General features: G+C 41.7%; 1 protein-coding gene across 1 annotated transcript in view; it reads right to left on the reverse strand.

The window, feature by feature from the left end:
* nbeab (neurobeachin b) overlaps positions 1 to 25,917 on the reverse strand; it is a 793,085-nt gene that overhangs the window by 368,194 nt on the left and 398,974 nt on the right. Inside the window, exon 36 of the mRNA XM_060943557.1 lies at positions 9,168 to 9,334. Coding sequence (XP_060799540.1) covers positions 9,168 to 9,334 — 167 coding nt within the window. The remainder of the gene's footprint in view (positions 1 to 9,167; positions 9,335 to 25,917) is intronic.

The following is a 25,917-nucleotide window of genomic DNA, read 5'->3' on the forward strand; positions in this document are numbered from 1 at the left end:
AACGTCAAAAAAAATATATATATATATGGACATGGTGTGAGTCAGTCATGGGATATCCTGGATATACCATAAACTGACGTCACAATTTCAAGCTGTACAGCTGACTCGAGACACAAAAATAGAAGTCACTGATACAAAAAAAAATTTACACTTCAGCTGGGGGGATTTTCAACTGAACCCATTAAAATAACCACACAAATCAGTAGTTTGAACAGATTTCTGATTTTGTGAGTCAGTAATTGCTTTTATGTACAGCTTGGGCTTTTTTCAAATCCCAAAAATAACGGTTTAGTAACCGACTCGAGTCACAGCTCTGGCTTTGCGAGCATTTCTGTGTGTAGATCGACGTATCATGATCATGCCTATATATATATATATATATATAAAATCTCTTCTCATTATCTCTAGCCGCTTTATCCTGTTCTACAGGGTCGCAGGCAAGCTGGAGTCTATCCCAGATGACTACGGGCGAAAGGCGGGGTACACCCTGGACAAGTCGCCAGGTCATCACAGGGCTGACACATAGACACAGACAACCATTCACACTCACATTCACACCTACGGTCAATTTAGAGTCACCAGTTAACCTAACCTGCATGTCTTTGGACTGTGGGGGAAACCGGAGCACCCGGAGGAAACCCACGTGGACACGGGGAGAACATGCAAACTCCGCACAGAAAGGCCCTCGCCAGCCATGGGGTTCAAACCCAGAACCTTCTTGCTGTGGGGCGGCAGCGCTAACCACTACACCACCGTGCCGCCCTTTTTTATCATATTAAAAATAATTTATTTTAAACTTCAAAAGTAGCATGTAAATGTAATAACGCAGATTTGTGTCACTTATCTATGCCGAGTCACAGAAAATACTTTGTTTTGAAATTGATAAAATAAATCCCAATTCCGGGCGGCACGGTGGTGTAGTGGTTAGCACTGTCGCCTCACAGCAAGAAGGTCCGGGTTCGAGCCCCGTGGCCGACGAGGGCCTTTCTGTGTAGAGTTTGCATGTTCTCCCCGTGTCCGCGTGGGTTTCCTCCGGGTGCTCCGGTTTCCCCCACAGTCCAAAGACATGCAGGTTAGGTTAACTGGTGACTCTAAATTGACCGTAGGTGTGAATGTGAGTGTGAATGGTTGTCTGTGTCTATGTGTCAGCCCTGTGATGACCTGGCGACTTGTCCAGGGTGTACCCCGCCTTTCGCCCGTAGTCAGCTGGGATAGGCTCCAGCTTGCCTGCGACCCTGTAGAACAGGATAAAGTGGCTACAGATAATGAGATGAGATGAGATGAGATGAGATGAAATCCCAATTCCACCTTACTTTTGAATAGTTTTAGACCAAACTTCATCGCGTCTTTAGTGCTTTTAGGAACAGCGTTTTCTTTCATCATTTGTAATTCCTCCTCACTTACGGTGACGAAGTGATTGGCTGCCATTTTGCTGAGGTGATTTTCGAGAAATAGTCCGAATTTCTCGACCAATCAGCGCGTGCGATTTTCTATCATCACCTCTGTATTTATACAAATTAATTTGTGCTAGCAGCAGTAGCACAAATTGTTACCCTCACTCAGGATCTTTCTACTTTATTATTATTATTATTATTATTATTATTATTATTATTGTCTTAATGTTTTTAGGACGCCATTTCTCCCTCAGTTTTCAACCAATCGTCACCAAATTTCACATGAAGAATACCTCTGGGCTGAATTATGTTGCTATGACTTTTGGTGCTGATCTGGATCACTGAAAAACAGGCTTTTTTTCAAGCACTTATAACTGTCAATTTTCATGATTTTTAAAATCAGTTTTGTTTTGTTTTTTTCAGGGCGGTACAGCACTACTTTCTCCCACTAAGCGTCATTCTCTATCTCTTACCATTCCGGATCTATAGGGTACAGTGACCAGACGTCCTGGTTTGTAAGAGCTTTATTTTTTATCTTATTTATCCTTTATTTTACCAAGAATGTCCCATTGAGATGCATTATCTCTTCTTCCAGGGAGTCCTGGCCAAGGTGGCAGCAAATAAAAAGTTTCAATATACATAGACAACATACACATAGAACATGCCATATTAACACATATAAACACACAGGCATTCCAAAAAATGAAAATAAAATAAACACAGACTAACAGACTAAGCACATAGACATTCCAGATGTTATGGACAAGAAAAAATAAAAAAAAATGAATTAAATATACAAGGGTTAAAAATTACGAAAAACAATGGTACTGCGAGCTACCAATGAGCCACCGCAAATCACTGTGACTTTAGTCACAGTCTCTATCTAGTTATTATTATTAATTAAACATCACTTCTTCATGTCTTAAAGTAATGATGGATGTTGTTTCTCTTTACTTCATTGAGCGGTTCTTGACATAATAGGAATAGGGCTGTTTACTTTATTTGTATTATTTACTATTTACTCTTTGAGCTCAAACACATGAAGAAGGTAAGAAACTCGTCCACTAATTAACTTTTGATGAGACACACCTGTTAATTGAAAAGCATTCCAGGTGACGACCTCATGAAGCTGGTTAAGATAATGCCAAAAGTGTGTAAAGTGTCATCAGGGTAAACGCTGGATACTTTAAATAATCTAAAATATGAAACATATTTTTGAACACTTTTTTTGTAATTCCTTATATGTTCCAAATGTAATTTCCAGAAGTGGACAAACTACCCAACTTCATTACTGAAGTCAAAGTACAGATCCCACTGATCGAATGTTACTCCGATACAAGTGAAAGTTGTCCAGTCAAATTTTTACTTAAGTACTGAAGTACTTGCTTTTAAAAATACTTAAGTATTAAAAGTACATTTTCTGTCAACGCATCTTTGTATTATTGCCACAACGCTTACAAAACCTAACGCCGTTACCAAAGACAGAAATGTGAATTCAGAAAATGAACGCATGCCGTGCCATCATGGTGGTTTAACGTTAAGCTAGCTAGTCAGTGAAGCGCCACCTGACATGCTAGCAAACTCTTTTCAAACTCAAAATCATATTGGGTAGCTAATGCGACTAGAAAAGAAAGATTTCTACATTCTGTTTATTTGGCAAGATTATGCTAAAACATTTCTGAAAGGACTTCAGATAAGTTAACGTTATTCACGTTAGCAGAACTCCATTTTTACATGCTAACTCACAGTGTCCAAATTAACTAGCTGTGTGTTAACATGAGCCGTGGACAAGTCTATGCCAACTTGGTGGGCAAATCCATAGATAGTCATTTGACTAACCAGACTGCATAGCTATTGCAACATTATCGCTAGCTCTAAAAGCACACACAACTTCGTTGCAAGCTTTCTCTTGGAATAAAACGTTTAAGTACCTCAATATGCTTCTGCAGGCTGGACGACGAGTTTTTGTAGGCCGTGATGTGGTTCGTTTTTGGCAAACAAACAAACATTTAAAATGAAATGAATCTTTAATCCTTTCAGAAAACTGAAACATGGGCTCTTGGTATGGTCATGAGTGCGTGCGTTCCCCAGAAGAACCGCCTCCTTCCATTCTGCCATCAACTGATCGTGTTAAATAATGCTGCTGAGAAATCATTGAACTTGATTTTATCCAGTCTATGGACGTGACGTGACCCTAGTGATTACTGATCGGCTGTCTCAGTATCACCTGTGAAAAAACCATCACGTTTTTGAAAAGAAAAGAAAAACCATCCACTTTCAAAGCTGCTTCATAGTAACGAGGACCTTGACAGAAATGTAGTGGAGTGAAAAGTACGATATTTGTCTTTCAAATGTAGTGAAGTTAAAGTCATGTTTCCAAAAAAAAATACTCAAGTAAAGTACAGATACTCAAAAAGTGTACTGAAGTATAGTACTCAAGTAAATGTACTTCGTTACTGTCCACCTCTGGTAATTTCATAGTGTAGATGTCTTCAGTATTGTTTTACAATGTAGAGAATACTATGGAATCAATTTTGTGCCAAAATGTTCATACAATACTTTTGAAATATCAAACAAAAACAACAAATCAAAATACAAAAAAACAAAAAAAAGTCAAATTTTGTAGACTGGCAAACAAATTATTCGTGTAATCGTGCAAAATATCAGTCTATTACTCTTCAGAACCCTTTTATTTTTGTTCCGCGTCTTTCTCAGTTTTGTTTGACGTAATTTATTTTGGTTGTGATTCCAGCTTTCTCGTTTGCGCTCCCTGACTTTCTGCTTGCAGTTTTGGCACAAACTTCACATGTGGGTGGGCTGTCCAGGAATGCATTCCCATTGGCTAACTTGTGTTTGACTGACAGCTACTGTACGCTCAGCCATTCCCCAGAGGCTGTTGCGGCCATTTCCTACTCGGATTCTGGCGGACTGTTTGACGAGTGACCGATCCATTGACGGTAAACAAGGATCAAGTGGACTTCAGTGGCGACTATGATACTGAATTTACACTTTGTTGAATTAATTCAGTATCATAGTCGCCACTGAAGTCCACTCTATCCTTGTTTACCGTCAATGGATCGGTCACTTGTCAAACAGTCCACCAGAATCCGAGTAGGGAATGGCTGAGCGTAGCTGTCAGTCAAACACAAGTTAGCCAATGGGAATGCATTCCTGGACAGCCCACCCACACGTGAAGTTTGTGCCAAAACTGCAAGCAAAAAGTCAGGGAGCGCAAACGAGAAAGCTGGAATCGCAACCCAAATAAATTACGTCAAGCAAAACTGAGAAAGACGCGGAACAAAAATAAAAGGGTTCTGAAGAGTAATAGACTGATATTTTGCACAATTACACGAATAATTTGTTTGCCAGTCTAAAAAAATTGATTTTTTTTGTTTTTTTGTATTTTGATTGGTCGTTTTTGTTTTATATTTCAAAAGTATTGTATGAACATTTTGGCACAAAATTGATTCCATAGAATACAAAATACAAAAAAAAAAACAAAAAAAAAACACAACACCTACTGTATGAAAGAGGAAGTGTGTCCAAAGAAATCTGGTCAAGGTTAAAGTGCCATTCCACCATTGGATGTATTCTTTGGCATAAAATACAATATATTTTGACAACATATATAAATGGTATCACTAGATAGAGAAATCTTTTAGCTTCAAAATGATATATCAAACATAATTTTTTGACAACGACAAGTATATTAATTTTGCGACCAAAGTCACCTACCCTTTTAATTTCCGCGTGTGATGTCATCGGCAGGTTCCCCTTCTTGTGTACCACGTGACGTGTGACGTGGCACATATTATCAGCAATGGCGGATAGAACGCGATAAAAATAATACCAATAAATCTAGCTAATACCAATAAATCTAGCTAACTGAAAGATTAACTCAAAATTTTTCGCAATTTTTTTGGCCCCCATATACGAGGAGAAATGACTCTCTCACTTTGGGGGTTTCCTGGTCTAAAAATAGACCGACACGTGGTACACAAGAAGGGGAACCTGCCGATGACATCACGTTTCACTACCGCGCGGAAATTAAAAGGGTAGGTGACTTTGGTCGCAAAATGAATATACTTGTCGTTGTCAAAAAATTATGTTTGATATATCATTTTGAAGGCGGCACGGTGGTGTAGTGGTTAGCGCTGTCGCCTCACAGCAAGAAGGTCCTGGGTTCGAGCCCCGGGGCCGGCGAGGGCCTTTCTGTGCGGAGTTTGCATGTTCTCCCCGTGTCCGCGTGGGTTTCCTCCGGGTGCTCCGGTTTCCCCCACAGTCCAAAGACATGCAGGTTAGGTTAACTGGTGACTCTAAATTGAGCGTAGGTGTGAATGTGAGTGTGAATGGTTGTCTGTGTCTATGTGTCAGCCCTGTGATGACCTGGCGACTTGTCCAGGGTGTACCCCGCCTTTCGCCCGTAGTCAGCTGGGATAGGCTCCAGCTTGCCTGCGACCCTGTAGAACAGGATAAAGCGGCTAGAGATAATGAGATGAGATGAGATATCATTTTGAAGCTAAAAGATTTCTCTGTCTAGTCATGTTGTCATAAAACATATTGTATTTTATGCCAAAGAATACATCCAATGGTGGAATGGCACTTTAAAAATAACAACAGATAAATTCACACTGATTCCTCATCCACACTCCGGCTAAAATGTACAAATCAGCCTGAAGCTGTTTACTGTTTAAACTCAGAAATGTGGCCCATCAGTAAAACCGTGAGACACAGAGCAGGACAGGATGTTTTCCACCATCACGAGTTTTACAAATAAAGAAATAAAGAAAGCCAGTGCCACTGTTTCAGCAAGTCTGTAATTCTGTAATGAGCAGTTGTGGCGTGTGTGTGTGTGTGTGTGTCCTGGACTTTCTCTCCATCAGTCTGACAGCTTAGTTAAGCACTCGTGGCAGCTGGATTTACATATATCCGGGAGGCAAAGTTTATGATGTGTTTGGAAACACTGCAGTGAGGTGGTAAGGGCTCTGCTCGCTTGACGTCTAATCACAGAATTACATACTGCTGCAGAACATCAAAATAGACATAAATATACATCTCAGTATAAATATAAATGTCAATAATATCCCACAAACAAACCTTTACATTTCCACAGAATGCTCCAGAACATTCACATCGTTTCAGTTTCACTTTATCCCACACCGCTGCTGAATTCTCCAATCTGATTGGTCAGAAAGTTATTATTTTCCACAATAGCGGAATTTTATATTCACTTTCTCAGTTTCCATAGTGACAACTTTGATCACATGATCAATGGCTGATCATAAACAGGTGAGAAACATCTTCCTTGTTACTTAACAAAGAAAAAAAACTACATAACTCTTGATATAATGTAATATCTTTCTTTCCTGAAAGGTTGATATAAGATTTATAGAAGGAGCCTCTTGTGTTAGTGCTTTATCACTTTATTTTTTTATCTTATTAAGCTCAAAACGGGCGGCACGGTGGTGTAGTGGTTAGCGCTGTCACCTCACAGCAAGAAGGTCCGGGTTCGAGCCCCGTGGCCGGCGAGGGCCTTTCTGTGCGGAGTTTGCATGTTCTCCCCGTGTCCGCGTGGGTTTCCTCCGGGTGCTCCGGTTTCCCCCACAGTCCAAAGACATGCAGGTTAGGTTAACTGGTGACTCTAAATTGACCGTAGGTGTGAATGTGAGTGTGAATGGTTGTCTGTGTCTATGTGTCAGCCCTGTGATGACCTGGCGACTTGTCCAGGGTGTACCCCGCCTTTCGCCCGTAGTCAGCTGGGATAGGCTCCAGCTTGCCTGCGACCCTGTAGAACAGGATAAAGCGGCTAGAGATAATGAGATGAGATGAAGCTCAAAACGGGAAAAAAGGGGGTTAGTTTGGGAATGTATATTTATAGCTACTGTAATCTAAGTGATAACTTGTCTGTCAAATGGATGCTCGATAAAATGAATTATTCTGTCCACATTCACTGGACATGAGCAATCGCACGCTCTGATTGGCTACTCTACTACCAGGATATCAGCTCATATACCGTGAGTACAGAAAAAACAAAATGGTGGCGCATGTTGCTGAACCAATTGAGGATGAAATAAAAATTCTACTTGAAAACAAAACCGCAAAAATTGTCAAGTATTTAAAATAAACAGAAATAGATAAAAGAATATTGTTTTGTTTTTTCCTCCCCAATATCTCCTGTTCCAAATGGCACTGAAGACACAAGTTCGGAGCAGCCTCCAATCACGTCCACTCCGGACTATATATATAAGCTCAGTTCTCACTCCATGTAGTCACGAAGTATTGTTCAGTCTTCCCTACTAACATACCAAGCTGTTTGATTTCCACCTATCTCTCAGTGTTTAACCAGTATTTCCATTTCGTCTCGACCTCGCTTGATCGCTTTATCGATATTGCCCGGCTCACTGATCACGCGATCCTCGCTTGTTTCCTGACTTCGTTTCCTGCACATCAATTTGACTGAGTCTGCTCAGCCCTGGTTTCCTTTGCACCTGCATCCGTAAGTGCCTGCACTCTGACAGGTGGTGGTAAAGCACCTTTAAGTTGGTTTCCAAACCAACCAACCAAAAAACCCTAAAGAAGAAGAAGAAGAAGAAACCCTGCAAAAATACAAAAAAAAAATAGCAAAAAAATATGGAATGAAAGTATTTGACTTTCATTTGAAAGAACATAGCTTTTTTTTATTTTTCAAGAATTATTATTATCATCGCATTTTTCACAAATTGCTCCTGTCATTTCACCGGTTTCTTTACATTCTGAGCGGAAATTATTTTGCCTGAAATTTTGATAAAGTTATTTATCAAATTTGCAAAAAATAAAAATAAAAATGCTCCGTTTCTCCAAATCCAGTGAATGTGGATACTCAATCTCGTCGTACATGGGTTATCACTAACTCGGTGCTCCACGCCTCGCCGGCTATCAGCTCATGTACGACTCGATTTTGTGGAATAACTGTTAAATGTAACAATAAATGTATAAAAAGCATTTAATGAAAAAAATCTATAGTTTTGAGCAAACTATTTTAGGGACAGGAAGAATGCAATATTTCAGGATGTACTGTGATTAAAAAAAAACAAAAAACAGATTGGACTGTTGATAATTTTCCTATCAGAGCACACACACCACAGTGTTTTCTTGCTTACTTGGAGCATTCCTGAGAGAATGCTGGCCCGTGCTTGTTATTGTTGCTGACCGTTCTTCTTTGCTTTCTGTGTATAAATGTCTGCTTAAGCAGAAAATCCTGTTCCTTTGGTGTCTTTACACGACATACGCCGAGAAGCGAAAACAGTCAGAGCGCTTTTAACAAGGCCCACAAGGGCAGCTTAACAACCACCAGGTGTACAGCTGTGTCAGTAAAAAGAGGGGTGATGTGTATCGCAGGAACACGGAGCACCCCACACACACACACACACACACACAATCTGACCACCGGTGAGGTATCTCTTGGGATTTAGTGGTCGGTTGTGGTAATTGAGTTTGCTGACCTGCAGCCTGACCCTGGTGGAGAGCAAGAAAATGACATTAAATAGCAGTTGCATTACAGCTCCGTGTGTGTGTGTGTGTGTGAGTGAGAGATATATATATAAGAGTGTAAATCCTGGCTCTGGCAGCTAAGCGCACCTTTCAAGGGCTAAAGTCAAGATTCCATGACAAGAAACAAACACAGTAAACACACACACACACACACACACACACACACACACACACACACACACGCACCTAGAAACACACCTATTTCTCTGCTGTGTCCACACACAGTGGTCCAGAGGGCCGTACCTGTGCGTCAGCGCCCCCCAGGCTCCGTGTTTGTTGGTGAGGATGTTGATGATCTTCTGTTTAAGCTGATTGGCAGTGACACGGTCTCTGTGTTTAGCAGCACTGATGAGGTGATCACACATCTTCTCCTCCTCCCGCCGGTCGACAGCGTACTGGGTGCAGTTCAACTAGAGAACGAGGCGGATACACAGAGTGTTAGCATTCTTCGAAAAGTTTATACCCGTGTACATTATATACAGAGATACACTCACTGATCACTTTATTAAGAATGCCCATACGTCCACCTGCTGTCTGTTAGATGCCGTTCTCTAATCAGCCGATCCCTTGTGTGACAGCAGCCCAATGCATCAAATCACGCCGATACAAATCAAGAGCTTCAGTTAATGTTCACGATGTTCAAACATCAGAATGGGAAAAATTGTGATCTCAAATTGCGTGTGACTTTCTTTCACTGTAGCATGGGTGTTGGTTCGAGCCAGATGGACTGGTTTATTTGAGTATTTCAGAAACTGCTGATCTCCTGGGGTTTCACACACAACAGTCTCGAGAGTTTACACAGACAGAATGGTGCGAAAAACAAAAAAAAACATGGAGTTGAGTGAGCAGCGACAGTTCTGTTGGTGGAAACAAACATCTTGTTGATAAGAGAGGGTCAGAGGAAAATGGACAGATTGGTTCGAACTTTTTTGCCAGGAAGGATATAGCAACTCATATCATCACTCTTTACAACCGTGGTGAGCAGAAAAGCATCTCAGCATCCAACAGGAAACAGAAGACCACATTGGGTTCCACTCCTGCAGCCAAGAACAGGAATCTTAGAACCAAGAACAAGTTCTGATTAAAGTCCCCAGTGAATGTCTCATCTCATCTCATTATCTCTAGCTGCTTTATCCTGTTCTACAGGGTCGCAGGCAAGCTGGAGCCTATCCCAGCTGACTACGGGCGAAAGGCGGGGTACACCCTGGACAAGTCGCCAGGTCATCACAGGGCTGACACATAGACACAGACAACCATTCACACTCACATTCACACCTACGGTCAATTTAGAGCCACCAGTTAACCTAACCTGCATGTCTTTGGACTGTGGGGGAAACCGGAGCACCCGGAGGAAACCCACGCGGACACGGGGAGAACATGCAAACTCCGCACAGAAAGGCCCTCGCTGGCCACGGGGCTCGAACCCGGACCTTCTTGCTGTGAGGCGACAGCGCTAACCACTACACCACCGTGCCGCCCCCCCCCAGTGAATGTATATTATACAATTACTGTAATGTAAAACCATGATGTCTAGGTCATATCAAGAAGTTACGATGGTGAAGTGTAACCGCTGTCTGCGTTGTGTTGTGTTTCTGTGACAAAGGCCGACACTTTCTCAGTGTTTGAATGCACTTTTATTGCCTGTAGGACAGCAAGGAAACCCACTGGTTGGTCACGTTCATATACAGCAGTCTCTCGGCACAGCATGGGCTCAATCCTCACGTACTGGCCAGATTATTCATAAATAATAATTAATAAACATAAACCCAAACATAAACATATGTACCTGTAGGACAGCAAGGAAACCCACTGGTTGGTCACGTTCATATACAGCAGTCTCTCGGCACAGCTTCATGGGAAGAAGTTAGCAAATATTAGCTTAGCCTTTGAGCTAAGGTAGCTAACTATCGTATCAATATGTAACAACAATACGCAACCAATTTGACTCATTCTGTTAAGTGCAATGTGTTCGCCACCTTCTTAAGTATAATATAATTTTAGCTGTGTTATTGCATTTACGTTATTTTCACAGTTTCAGTACAGTGCTGTGCTTTGAGTACCCTACCATGGGATCAATCCTCACGTACTGGTACTGAGGTAACGTCACAGCCAGTATTTATGTGCTGAGGGGAGCCATGGCAACCAGTGAGTATCCATGATACATATTGTATGTCACAACAAATCTGATTGCTTGTCACTGTGTCAAGTGGAATCAACAGCTAAAATCTGTTACAGAAGCACAATCTGTTTTAAACCAATCAAAATGTCACCATCGTAAATAACGAGGATGTGAGTATTCGTGACACTGAGGACAGAAGATGATTAACACACTGCTGTAAAAACGATTAGCTACAATGAAACCTCATCCCTATCTGTAAATCTAGAATGTGAATTTATAGGTGTGTTATAAAGTACTTTATTCGATCCACATTCACTGGATATGAGCAATCATGTGCTCTGATTGGATACTCTACTACCAGCTCATATACCATGAGTAGAGAAAAACAAGATGGTGGAGCATTTTGCCAAATCAACCGAGGTCTCGTCTCGTCTTCATCCGCTTATCCGGGTCCGGGTCATGGAGGCAGCAGTCTGAGCATGGAATCCCAAACTTCCCTTTCCCCAGACACCTCGGCCAGCTCCTCGGGAAGAACACCGAGGAGTTCCCAGGCCAGCCGAGAGACATAGTCCCTCCAGCGTGAACCAGCTCTTGTTTACCACCAGCTCAACCGAGGACAAAATAAAAACTCTACTCGAAAACAAAACCCCCAAAATACAAAAAAAAGCAACAAAACCTGGAATAAAAGCATCTGATGGTAAGAATTTTTCAAGAATTATTATTATAATTGCAGCGGCACGGTGGTGTAGTGGTTAGCGCTGTCGCCTCACAGCAAGAAGGTCCGGGTTCGAGCCCCGTGGCTGGCGAGGGCCTTTCTGTGTGGAGTTTGCATGTTCTCCCCGTGTCCGCGTGGGTTTCCTCCGGGTGCTCCGGTTTCCCCCACAGTCCAAAGACATGCAGGTTAGGTTAACTGGTGACTCTAAATTGACCGTAGGTGTGAATGTGAGTGTGAATGGTTGTCTGTGTCTATGTGTCAGCCCTGTGATGACCTGGCGACTTGTCCAGGGTGTACCCCGCCTTTCGCCCGTAGTCAGCTGGGATAGGCTCCAGCTTGCCTGCGACCCTGTAGAAGGATAAAGCGGCTAGAGATAATGAGATGAGATGAGATAATATATGTTTTTTATGTGCTGCTGTTTCACAAAATAAAACAATCATTAGTGTGGATCTGTGAGTTTTTTTGTAACATGTTTAATTCACATTTCTCGAGTGTCTCAGGTGTCAGCACTTTGTAACAGTCAAAGTGCTTTGTAAAGTTTCTCAGCATGGTAAAGTCTACAAGACAGAGGAGTTTACATGTCCTAGTTTCTCTATAAAATGACAAACTGTGTTTTTTTTTTTTGCTTTGTGTTTTGATAAAGACGGAACCTTAGCTATACTGATGACATTGCTGCTGTAAATAGCACCAACAAAAGCTTACAAAAGTGCCTTGATTCACTAGCTACCCATGCTGCCGAAGTTGTCCATCCATCCATTATCTGTAGCCGCTTATCCTGCGCAGGGTCTCAGGCAAGCTGGAGCCTATCCCAGCTGACTACGGGCGAAAGGCGGGGTACACCCTGGACAAGTTGCCAAACCATCACAGGGCTGACACACAGAAACAAACAACCATTCACACTCACATTCACACCTACGGTCAATTTAGAGTCACCAGTTAACCTAACCTGCATGTCTTTGGACTGTGGGGGAAACCGGAGCACCTGGAGGAAACCCACGTGGACACGGGGAGAACATGCAAACTCTGCACAGAAAGGCTCTTGTTGGCCGCTGGGCTCGAACCCAGAACCTCCTTGCTGTGAGGTGACAGTGCTAACCACTACACCACAGTGCCACCACTGCCGAAGTTGGATTATATGTAAACGTCTCCAAAACGAAATGCATGTCAACAGCAAAAACCAATCAGCCTCTACACCTCACAATCTACAGCAAAGCTATGGAACAAGTCATTGGGTTTGTCTACCTTGGCCATAAGTTATCATGCACTGATGCTAGTTCTACTGCTGTTAACCACAGAATAAGTTTCGGCTGGGCTGCCTTTAACGAAAACAAAGATCTCTTAACTTCTCAAAGGAATCCTCGTCATATCAAAAGCAAAACCTACAACAAATATGCTTGAACAGTTGTCCTTTATGTACTGGAATGTGAAGAGTTTGGTTCCAAAACGTGATAAACGCCAAATTTAAAAAATTGAAACTCCCGCCACCAAACCATCAGCAATTATCATATCTTACTCGTACCATATTCAGTTTTCACCAAAACACTATCTGCCATTGATTTACACACTGCTTTCTGGCCTTTCATTCCAAAATGCAACAAGCGCCATCACCGATTTTTCTCAAAACCAGACATATTCATTTGGCCAATCAGAGGCTGCCATTGGTGTGAAGTCTTCTAAGATGGCTGTGCCCATGAAGTAGGAAATTGTTTTGTCACTTCTCGCATATATTGGACAATTTCACACTGAATTATGAATAATTTCGACGGAACGGAGGAGGCCGTGATGGTTTCACCAGTGGGGAAGAAACATAGGCCATCAAAAACAAATCATAATTGAGAACATGTTAAGAAAATGCGGCATTCAGGTGCCGGGAAAATACCAGATGTTGTGTGCATGCATAAAGCACGTACATGTGTGCTTTGCCATGTTGATAAACTCACACCGACTGACATTGCCCATTTTTCAGGATACTAAAGCACATTATATATCCAATTTCAGATATATCTGTCATGAAAGAGCACAGTTAAATGCACTTTCAATAGAAAGGGATATGTAGCATTTTGGGGGAAAATGCAGTGGCGTGGATATGTAGCGACTTGACAAAAAAATAAAAATTACTTGGTTCAGTTAAAAGCCGCTAATTAGTTCTGGATTTCATTTTTGAAGTTTATTATCATTAAAGAGTTAGTCAATAAATTTTAAAACATGATACAGTGGTTTTCCTTTTATCACGTCCCGTAATCAGAAAAAGTGATTTTTCTCGAAAAAATGGGATTGGATGTATAGCGTTTTGGAACCAAACCCTTCATGTGTAAACTGGACATCAAACCTATGCAGAAAAATAGAGACCTTTCAAAAGCATATTTTGAGGTTCATGACAAACCACAGGTTAACAAACCACATCAAAATTGGGGATCTTCTTGAAGCTACTAAAATGACTCCCATCATGAATGTAATCAAGAGCAAAACCCTCAAACTCTTTGGCCATGTAAAAGGGGCATGAAAAGGACTTGCTAAGATCTGTGTCGAAGGTATGATGGAAGGCAAACGGAACAGAGGAAGATCGAGAAAGTGTTGGCAAGACAATATATACCAATGGTCCGGTCTCCATATCAATGACCTTAACAAAGCTATACATAACAGGAAACTTTGGAAGGCGATTTCTCATATTAGTGTGCAATCTGCCGCAGGCAGAGACGGTGTTAGATGATGATTTCAGAGAGATGTTTATAGTAGCTGTAACAGAGGTCAAAACAGGAACTAACATGTCTCTCGGATGTTCCACACATTAAATCTTAACTCTAAACCATGACATGTCGTTTATTAATAAATAAAACACTGTAGTCATTGGCAGATCTGTGTATAACCAGGCTGTGGTATAACCAGTGTTGGGCAGTAACGCGTTACTGTAATGCGAATACTTTCCGCAGTAACGAGTAACATAACAGATTACAATTTCTCATCTCATCTCATCTCATTATCTCAAGCCGCTTTATCCTTCTACAGGGTCGCAGGCAAGCTGGAGCCTATCCCAGCTGACTACGGGCGAAAGGCGGGGTACACCCTGGACAAGTCGCCAGGTCATCACAGGGCTGACGCATAGACACAGACAACCATTCACACTCACACCTATGGTCAATTTAGAGTCACCAGTTAACCTAACCTGCATGTCTTTGGACTGTGGGGGAAACCGGAGCACCCGGAGGAAACCCACGCGGACACGGGGAGAACATGCAAACTCCACACAGAAAGGCCCTCGCCGACCCCGGGGCTCGAACCCAGGACCTTCTTGCTGTGAGGCGACAGCGCTAACCACTACACCACCGTGCCGCCCATTACAATTTCTAAAACGGTAATTATATTGCAATTACTAATCCAGGTATCACCTCGTTACCTGAACACGATTTTAATTTTGTCTTCAATAGGCTCTCTTACTATGACGTGAATGAGCAGCAGGTCAGTCAAACAATGAGCTCGTGGAAGAGAAATTTGCTTTCCGAAGTTGGAAATACTGCCATTATTTTGAATTTGTGACAAACGGAGATACAAAAAAACATTGTCGTCTGTTGTAAATTCTGTCAGTCGAGCAACAAAACGCTTTCAACTGCAAAAAACACATCAGTGAATTTATTGAAGCATCTGACGCGGCAACACAGGAATGTGAAACTTGTGGGATGGTGGTGGAGAGAAGTGAAGTGGAAAGGATGTGAATAAGCTCGGAGAAGAGACGTTACCTGTTTCCACTGTTGACTCGCCCACATTTTGGCGTATTATAGAGAAAATACCTACGAAGAGCAACGCCAAGCATGCTACAGAGAAAAACGTTTGTTGACGACCTCAAGAGCGAATATGCGCTGATGGGATCTAATCTGAAGGCCACACTCAGAGACGTAAACTTTGTGTCCACCACAGCTGACATCTGGACAGCTAACAACAAAAGTTTTCACTTTTTTCAGAAGGAAGGTAGCAAAAGTAATGGAACGAGTACTGTAACTAATTGCTTTTGATACCCAGTAGAAAAGTAGTAAAGTAATTTGATTACTTTTTAAAGGCAGTAGTTTGTAAAAATAACTAATTACCCTTCCTGAGTAACTTGCGCAACACTGGGTGTAATAACACACCACAGACCATGTGGTTATACAACCCCGATTCCAAAAAAGTTGGGACAAAGTACAAATTGTAAATAAAAATGGAATGCAATAATTTACAAATCTCAAAAACTGATATTGTATTCACAATAGAACATAGACAACATATCAAATGTCGAAAGTGAGACATTTTGAAATTTCATGCCAAATATTGGCTCATTTGAAATTTCATGACAGCAACACATCTCAAAAAAGTTGGGACAGGGGCAATAAGAGGCTGAAAAAGTTAAAGGTACAAAAAAGGAACAGCTGGAGGACCAAATTGCAACTCATTAGGTCAATTGGCAATAGGTCATTAACATGACTGGGTATAAAAAGAGCATCTTGGAGTGGCAGCGGCTCTCAGAAGTAAAGATGGGAAGAGGATCACCAATCCCCCTAATTCTGCGCCGACAAATAGTGGGGCAATATCAGAAAGGAGTTCAACAGTGTAAAATTGCAGAGTTTGAACATATCATCATCTACAGTGCATAATATCATCAAAAGATTCAGAGAATCTGGAAGAATCTCTGTGCGTAAGGGTCAAGGCCGGAAAACCATACTGGGTGCCCGTGATCTTCGGGCCCTTAGACGGCACTGCATCACATACAGGCATGCTTCTGTATTGGAAATCACAAAATGGGCTCAGGAATATTTCCAGAGAACATTATCTGTGAACACAATTCACCGTGCCATCCGCTGTTGCCAGCTAAAACTCTATAGTTCAAAGAAAAAGCCGTATCTAAACATGATCCAGAAGCGCAGACATCTTCTCTGGGCCAAGGCTCATTTAAAATGGACTGTGGCAAAGTGGAAAACTGTTCTGTGGTCAGACGAATCAAAATTTGAAGTTCTTTATGGAAATCAGGGACGCCGTGTCATTCGGACTAAAGAGGAGAAGGACAACCCAAGTTGTTATCAGCGCTCAGTTCAGAAGCCTGCATCTCTGATGGTATGGGGTTGCATTAGTGCATGTGGCATGGGCAGCTTACACATCTGGAAAGACACCATCAATGCTGAAAGGTATATCCAGGTTCTAGAGCAACATATGCTCCCATCCAGACGACGTCTCTTTCAGGGAAGACCTTGCATTTTCCAACATGACAATGCCAAACCACATACTGCATCAATTACAGCATCGTGGCTGCGTAGAAGAAGGGTCCGAGTACTGAACTGGCCAGCCTGCAGTCCAGATCTTTCACCCATAGAAAACATTTGGCGCATCATAAAACGGAAGATACGACAAAAAAGACCTAAGACAGTTGAGCAACTAGAATCCTACATTAGACAAGAATGGGTTAACATTCCTATCCCTAAACTTGAGCAACTTGTCTCCTCAGTCCCCAGACGTTTACAGACTGTTGTAAAGAGAAAAGGGGATGTCTCACAGTGGTAAACATGGCCTTGTCCCAACTTTTTTGAGATGTGTTGTTGTCATGAAATTTAAAATCACCTAATTTTTCTCTTTAAATGATACATTTTCTCAGTTTAAACATTTGATATGTCATCTATGTTCTATTCTGAATAAAATATGGAATTTTGAAACTTCCACATCATTGCATTCTGTTTTTATTTACAATTTGTACTTTGTCCCAACTTTTTTGGAATCGGGCTTGTACGTTATATGGAAATGATCCACACTGGGGTGGTGTGATGCAGCACAACGCGAAGCAGAGTGCCAAAGTTTGTCAAGCATTATTTCTTACGTAATGCTGTAAGTGTTTAACATGACATCAACATCAATAAATAAATTAATAACCATCAATAAGAAGAATAACAACAACATGACAGGGTAGTACTTTGGTAGAGTGGTTAGCACTGTCACAGCAAGAAGGTCCTGGGTTTGAACCTCACAACCGAATAGGGGCCTCGTTCACAACTCCATACATTATACATTCTGTTGAAATACTAATTACTACAATTATATTTTTGTAATTGTTACTTTTTAACAAATATAAGTTGATGCTCCTTTGATTTGCTCGACTTTCAAGATATTGTGAATCATTTCGCCCGATTTAGCTCCATTGAGCTTTTACTGTACCGAGTCGTCAAAAATGACAACTGCAACAAGTCACCCACTGTGGCAGGAATTACACTGCCTCATCCTCGGGAATGGAGCCATGAACAGGACAGATGATCATAGGTTTGATCAATTTTGTGATAAATTTAGGAGGTAGTTTAAAAATACTCCAAGTTTTTGTTTTATCGCAAGCACTCGGAATTAAATCAAATACATTTCCGCAAACAGAGGTGACGTATAAGAGCGGGCAATGTGTCGATGATGTGTTTACAGAACTGTTTCTGTTGTTAGATATACTGCATACACTGGGAAAGGAGAAGGATAAGTTTGGAGTGGATAATGTCTACAAATCTAGAAATGTGTGTGCACTATGGTGAAATAGTTTCCCACACAAATGCTGAAAAAAAAAAGTATAAAAATTTGTCTTGCTTTTTCAATGCCTAGCTTTTCTGAGCTAGCTTCAGGTCATAGGATGGGAATTTTGATGAAACCTGGCAACCCTGGTTAATGATACTGTATTACATCAAATACAGTCGAACAACTCTGCCGCCACCCCACCTGCTGGTTTGCCCCATGTATCCGCAGATGGATCCCCAACCTTCTCCATCTCCAGCACGTTCTCATTGGGGTTCAGCACGATCATGCTGTAGCCCTCCTTGTTGATGATGAGGCGTTGAGCCCACTGGCCTGCGCGCACCACGCTGCTGCCCTGGATCAGCACCAGCAGCTTGTCTGGGTTCGTCAGCGCTTCCTCACTCATGTAGATGAAGCTCTTTGGTTTGTTTTCTGTTGCATCTACCTCACCTAGGTCATCCCATGGGATGCCCGACAGCTTTGGCACAGTTAATCCAGACTGAGCGGTCCATCATGATGGTTTTTAGATCCTGCACAATTTCACATCCTGTGTCGTCCAGCAGGTTGTCAATGTAGGTTATATATCGTCTGCCATGCTGGGGTTTTCCATCAGTGGGTTGCCATAATACTAGCTTGTTTGCAACTTCGTGACTGTGGTGTACAAGGTGTCCTGCCAAGCGTATTCTTTGTTGCTGCACTTTTGTGGATGCGGTTGGAAGATCTCCATACTGTAGCTCTGCATTTGTTGTTTGGCTCTTCCAAGACACATTCAGAGCCATCCTGACCATTCGTGAGTAGCAGCCATCCAGTTGCTTTTTCAATGATTTTGACATCGTCCATGTTTCAGCACCGTATAAAGGTACAATTTCTACTGTAGCAGTGAATAATCTTATCTTCAGTCTTCTTGAGAGTTTGGAAGACCATATTTTTCTCAGTTTGTGACAGATATTCCAGGCAAGAGCTTTTCATACAGAAAAGCCTTTTTCTGTGCTCTCTGTCCAAGAGCCGAGGTACTTGAAATGTTTGACTTCTTTGATGGTTGTTTCATTTTTAGCTTTTATAATAACGTCTTTGGTTTGGTTGAAAGACTGAAACTCCGTTTTCTTCGCATTACAATGCAGCCCCACTTTGTCTGCCTCATTTTCTAGGCTAAATAGAATTTCTTGTGCCTTGAAAATGTTGTCTGTTACTATGGCGAGATCATCTGCGAAATCTAGGCCTGTTACTGTTACAGGTGGCACTCTCCAGCTTCTTCTTTTGTGTAGCTGAAAGCCAAGTTCCTCTTCCCTTCCACTGTCAAGAACTATAACAAAAAGGTATGGTGCTAAGGTGTCACCTTGTAATACACCAGCAATGATATTAAAGAACTTTGTTTCCCCATCTGGGGTTATCACTCTGGCTTTGTTGTTTTCATATATTGTGCAGATGGCACGATGGAGTCTGTGTGGTATGTCATATGCTTTCAAAATTTTTTAAAGCAGTCGAACAAAGGTTTGTTTAAACTCTGTAAAATGATCAGATCAGTGAGAGACTGCATGATGGCTGAGTGAATGTTATAGACTCTCGACTGCCTCTTACAGGTTTCCTCAAACTTAGAAATTCACGAGAAAATAGTTGAGAGCATAAAGTGTGGTGGCCTGTTGACTTTTTGTTTGAGGCTGTGCCATTATTAATGCCATCCTGCCTTGATCAAAACTATGCATATGAGACGCTGCTGGCTTGTCCCATGGTATACTTAAGATCTGCAATCAGTTACAGAGTATGCTTAAAAAAAAATAAATAAATAAAACGGAAAATATCCCTATGAATGCCAGTGACAAGCCTTAAAGAGGACATGACATGGAAAGCAGTGTGTCGATGATGTGTTTACAAAACGGTTTCTGTTGTAGGATATACTGTATAGACTGGGAAAGGAGAAGGATAAGTTTGGATTGGATAATGTCTGTGTATCTCATGGCACCTGTCAAGGGGTGGGATATACAGTATTAGGCAGCAAGAGAACAGTCAGTTCTTGAAGTTGATGTGTTGAAAGCAGGAAAAATGGGCAAGCGTAAGGATCTGAGTGACTTTGACAAGCGCCAAATTGTGATGGCGAGATGATTGGGTCCATTTGAGCATCTCCAAAATGGCACATCTTGCAGGGTGTTCCCAGTATGCAGCGGTTAGTACCGAACAAAAGTGGTCCAACTGGTGGAAGAACGACCGGTGAACCAGTGACAGGGTCATGGGTGTCGAAGGCTCACTGATTCGCATCGGGCATGAAGGCTAGTCCATATGGTTCAATCCCACAGAAGAGCCACTGTAGCACAAACTGCTGAAAAAGTTAATGCTGACACCTTTCTGTTTGAGCCAGCATGAACGTTTTTGAGCAGTTTGTGCGAAAGTGGACATGCTGTGGAAAACTATTTTCTTGTTGTTGTTTTTAAAATAGCATATGCTGATGTTGCCTGGGGACGTACTGGGGCTTTCAAAGTGAACTGTTACTTCCCCAGTCTGTAATGGCCATACAAAGAAAATAGCTGGAATTTCTTCAGATTTTTATGGTACAACCCCACCTCCCATTAACATATCTGAATCAAGAAGACAGAGCCGTGTCAACTCTGTTGGAGTCAACTGCCAGTCCACAAACCATAAGGAAAACATTTATAATTTCCAAAAAATAAAAAATAAAATGTGGGCAGCACGGTGGGGTAGTGGCTAGCACTGTCGCCTCACAGCAAGAAGGTCTGGGTTCGAGCCCCGTGGCCAATGAGGGCCTTTCTGTGTCGAGTTTGCATGTTCTCCCCATGTCCGCGTGGGTTTCCTCCGGGTGCTCCGGTTTCCCCCACAGTCCAAAGACATGCAGGTTAGGTTAACTGGTGACTCTAAATTGACCGTAGGTGTGAATGTGAGTGTGAATGGTTGTCTGTGTCTATGTGTCAGCCCTGTGATGACCTGGCGACTTGTCCAGGGTGTACCCCGCCTTTCACCCGTAGTCAGCTGGGATAGGCTCCAGCTTGCCTGCGACCCTGTAGAACAGGATAAAGCGGCTAGAGATGACGATGAAAATTAAATGTTGAGATGAGATGTTGAATGCTGTATTGAATATTGTAATAGATCTCCTTTTGGATTAAACCTTAGTTCACTTGCTTGACCAATCAAAGCCAGTCAGCTAGCATTAGCATTCTTTCCATGATGCTAAATTTAGCTAAAACGTAGTTTTACATACATAGTTTACTTGGGCTACATTATCTGAATTGACCAGAGTGTTGAAGTCAGAAGCAGCTCTCTGTTGTGTTATTTTGATCTATTTGTTCACCACCATGCACTGAGGTGACTCCTGTAAGCACTAACATTACCGAGGGTCTAGCTGTTGCTAGTTCGGGTTAGCTTAGCAAGGCAGGTTATTATGTGTGTGCAGTTTCGGGAATATTTCTTTCGTATGGACACAAGCATCATAAAACAGTCAGGTGAAGACCGTAGCAAAACAGTTCTCTGGGTGTGGATGACAGAGCTTTTGTTGAGAGATGTTAGCCAATCAGAGCAGAGTGATTTACATCTTTAATTTTTCAAGGCACAGCTGCAAAATCAGCCTGTATTATCCTATAGTAGTTTCATACCATGTTAAAATGGCATGGGGGGGAAACATCAAGGCATTTTTCAGTTAAAAAAAAAATCTTGCAAATTTTCCATAGCATCTCAAGGTAGAAATGACAGGCCTTTTTTTTTTTAAGTAGTTGTCATCATCTCATCTCATCTCATTATCTCTAGCCGCTTTATCCTTCTACAGGGTCGCAGGCAAGCTGGAGCCTATCCCAGCTGACTACGGGCGAAAGGCGGGGTACACCCTGGACAAGTCGCCAGGTCATCACAGGGCTGACACATAGACACAGACAACCATTCACACTCACATTCACACCTACGGTCAATTTAGAGTCACCAGTTAACCTAACCTGCATGTCTTTGGACTGTGGGGGAAACCGGAGCACCCGGAGGAAACCCACGCGGACACGGGGAGAACATGCAAACTCCACACAGAAAGGCCCTCGCCGGCCCCGGGGTAGTTGTCATCATGTTGTGTAATATTCTGAATTAAAGCACATGAAGATCTGAATTGAAGACTTGTTTAATTTTGTAAATATGTCTTTAAAAAAAAAAAACCCCAAAGTTATGAACATTTGAAAATCCAGTGTTGTATAAAATTTCCATTTCGGTCCGTTGCCCCGGTCACAAACCAGCAACCATTTTCTATTGGTTGAATTTTCCATTCATGAGAAAAAAAAAAAACTCAATCAGAAATTAATAGACCAATAAACCAAAAATAAGGAGATTTAGAATTTTGAGTATCAGGGTGAGAATTACAGATAAAGGCTTCTTCTTGTAGATCACAATTAATACATCAGTGAAATTGGTCCATCCTTTGTGTTTAAACAAAAAAGCCAGACTTTAGCAGGTACTGTATGTTCACTTTAAATTGTGGACACCAAACATGACTAATGACGGTGGTGCTCGAATGCGCTGTGTATAAGAGGGTCAAACTTTTTTCATTCTCTTCAAAACAGTATCACTAATATTTATACACCGTCTCATTTTTCCATGAAAAAAAATATGAGGAAAATCATTGATTTTTAGGAAGGAAACTAAATTTTCCTCGGTGATGTGATCTTTCGCGGGTGTGAGACAGCAAAGTGTTCAGCTGATTTTTTGGGGAAAACAAGTCATCGTGAGTTAAACGACCACAAGGTGGGAATCATGAGTTTCAAGCTGACTGATCCAACAATGAGTGAGCTGGAAACAACAACAGCAAAACACACGGACCGATGATGAATATCACTAAAAAACCCAAGATGCTGGTGCCTGTGAATTTAGTGTATTATATTACCCAACGCTAAAAAACGCTTAAAGTAAAATCTCATCACAATGCCGCATAAAAATTAACAATATATTCTGTAATAATGTTATTTAATCTTGAATCGACATTAGTTTTATGTACATTAAACACTTTTAAAGTCTTTAAAGGCCAAACAAAACCATGCTGTTTACCCATGCAAATGTACAGGAGGTTCATCAACGCAGCGGCTAGCTGTCAAGCCTGCTCAAGGGATCATATTAAAAAGTTGAAGTGTATGGCATATCCCCTTTAAACGATCATCATTACTGAAAACTATCACTTGCATATTCAGGAAGACTAATGCCATGTACACACGTAGCCGGGTATTTTTAAAACCGAACATTTTCCCCCCCTCCGTTTATAAAAATGTTTTATCCACACCACCTCGTCTTCGAAAAAAATCCCTTCCACACATAACCGAACATCTGCGTTTTCAATCACATTCATAAGCATTCCAAACCTGTAGATGGCTATTTCCCCAAATCCTCCCCCCTAATCACATCGCCTGTGCTCTTGGAGCAGTAGTTGGGCTTCTAAAATTAAACATGTAAATAGCACCTGCACAATAATTAACGCTTTCAAGGCACTACTCCGGTTCATTACTCTTTAGCTAGCCGCACACTACGCCGATTTTCAGCGTACCGAGCCAACTGAAGTCGCGAGTCAGGCATAAAGACTAGTTTTCGATGGTACCGACTCATCTCACAGCCGATTCGAAAAACTAATCGGGAGCCAGACTGATCGGCGAGAGTCGCTAGCAATAGCCAATCATATCTTTCGCATATAACACGTGACATCATTAAACACAATTTCTAGCGTGAGAAATACGTGTTGGTAGCACCTAATGCAGGTTTATACTGTAATTCCATAGACTGAAGCTTTATCCATAGACACAGTGGGCTGGAAAGCCACTCTGCTCAAGTTGTGTGGCTGAATTCCAAATCGCTTTAACTCCCCTATATAAGTGCACTATTTAAGGTTGGAAATAATAGCTCATGCAGCCTAGATAGTGCGCTACATATTCCATGTTGTGTCATTTGTAATTCAGCCTGTAGCATCTTCAAGTGTTGGATTTAACAGTAACTATATCCAATAGCCAATCACAAAGCTATTAAGTTATCACGTGTCGCTTCAATCGCGACTGCACTCGTCAACAGTCGGGGGATATGTGCGTGCCCTGTCGGGAGTCGGCTCTGAAATGGGTCGGTTCGGTACCGCGTGGATCGCCGTGGTGTGCGGCTAGCTTAAGTCCATGCTTAATCTGGCTTCTGCAGTAAACAAAGGTTGCACGTTTGACGTCAGGGCAGATTTGTTGTCATTTTTTTGGCGCAGATTGTGACGTTCTAAAACGCAAACCTCCGGTTATCTCTGTCCACACGAAAAGGCATACACGGAGTTTTCAAAAATCTTCACTTTGCCCAGAGTTTTTTTAAATATTCGTTTTTGATGTGTTTTCATGTGGATGACAGGCCAAAACGTAGAAAAATATCTTCGATTTAGCAGATACCCGGCTACGTGTGGACGGGGTCTTAATGTCTATCTACTAGAGTTATCTCCATTTTAATATCACATCCAAAAAAAAACCAAGATCAACTGTGAACTACTGCTTGCCTACGTACCCCCCCCCCCCACACACACACACTCTCGCTTATATCAGAATGCAAGCAATCGAAGGAATAGGACACTTATTATGAATCAAGTAGTTGTGATTTGTAGTTGCTGAGAAAAATGTGATGAAAATTTTGTTAATCTACACTATGTTTTGTAAATACATTAAGCTGGTAAACAGGAAGTTGATGTGCAACAGACCTGAAAATGGTATACACAGTATCAAACCCCAAGCTGAAGCTCAGTACCAAATATCAAGCAATTGTGATTTGTAGTTGCTCAGAAAAGTGCTGTGAAAATTTTGTAAATCCATGCTATATGTTTTGTAAATACATTCTGTCAGTAAACAGGAAGTCGATGTGGGACAGACCTAAAAATGGTATACATGGTACAGAAGCCCAGGCTGAACCTCACTACCAAATATCAAGCAGTTGTGATTTGTAATTGCTGAGAAAAGTGTTATGAAAATTTTGTAAATCCACGCTATATGTTTCGGAAATACATTCAGTCGGTAAACAGGAAGTTGATATGCGACAGACCTGAAAATGGTCTAAACGGTACAGAAGCCCAAGCTGAACCTCACTACCAAATATCAAGCAGTTGTGATTATTTGTAGTTGCTGAGAAAAGTGTTATGAAAATTTTGTAAATCCACGCTATATGTTTTGGAAATACATTCAGTCGGTAAACAGGAAGTTGATGCACAACAGGCCTGAAAATGGTACACATGGTATAGAACCCCAAGCTGAAGTTTGGTACCAAGTACCAAGTGGCTATGATTTGTGGTTGCTGAGAAAAAGGGTGTTTTGGATGGACAGAGATACGGACGGATGGACAGATGTAAACCAGTATACCAAATAAGTAGCTGTATATATCCTCCAGGCCTCTGACAAACTCTGCAAAGCACATTTCTGAGTCTGAGTCTGCATTTTAGCTGTACTCTCAAGAGAAGCTCAACCACACACAGCTCCTCCTTAAATCATTAAATCCAGATCCCATCTCCTCAGGAGACCGAAGTATTGCAGCATCTCTCCAGAGTAAAGTAGACACAAGGCAGTGAGCCTGACTTCATCTCTCCTGCTAAAATAAGATTGTCTTACTGCGCAGCACCCATCCCCCACCTCCTGAGGGGATCGCTGGCTAATATTCAAAATCTAATTTGCTAAGAGAAGCTTTCGGGC

This window comes from Neoarius graeffei, chromosome 17, assembly GCF_027579695.1.
Source record: "Neoarius graeffei isolate fNeoGra1 chromosome 17, fNeoGra1.pri, whole genome shotgun sequence".
Taxonomy (NCBI): Eukaryota; Metazoa; Chordata; class Actinopteri; order Siluriformes; family Ariidae; genus Neoarius; species Neoarius graeffei.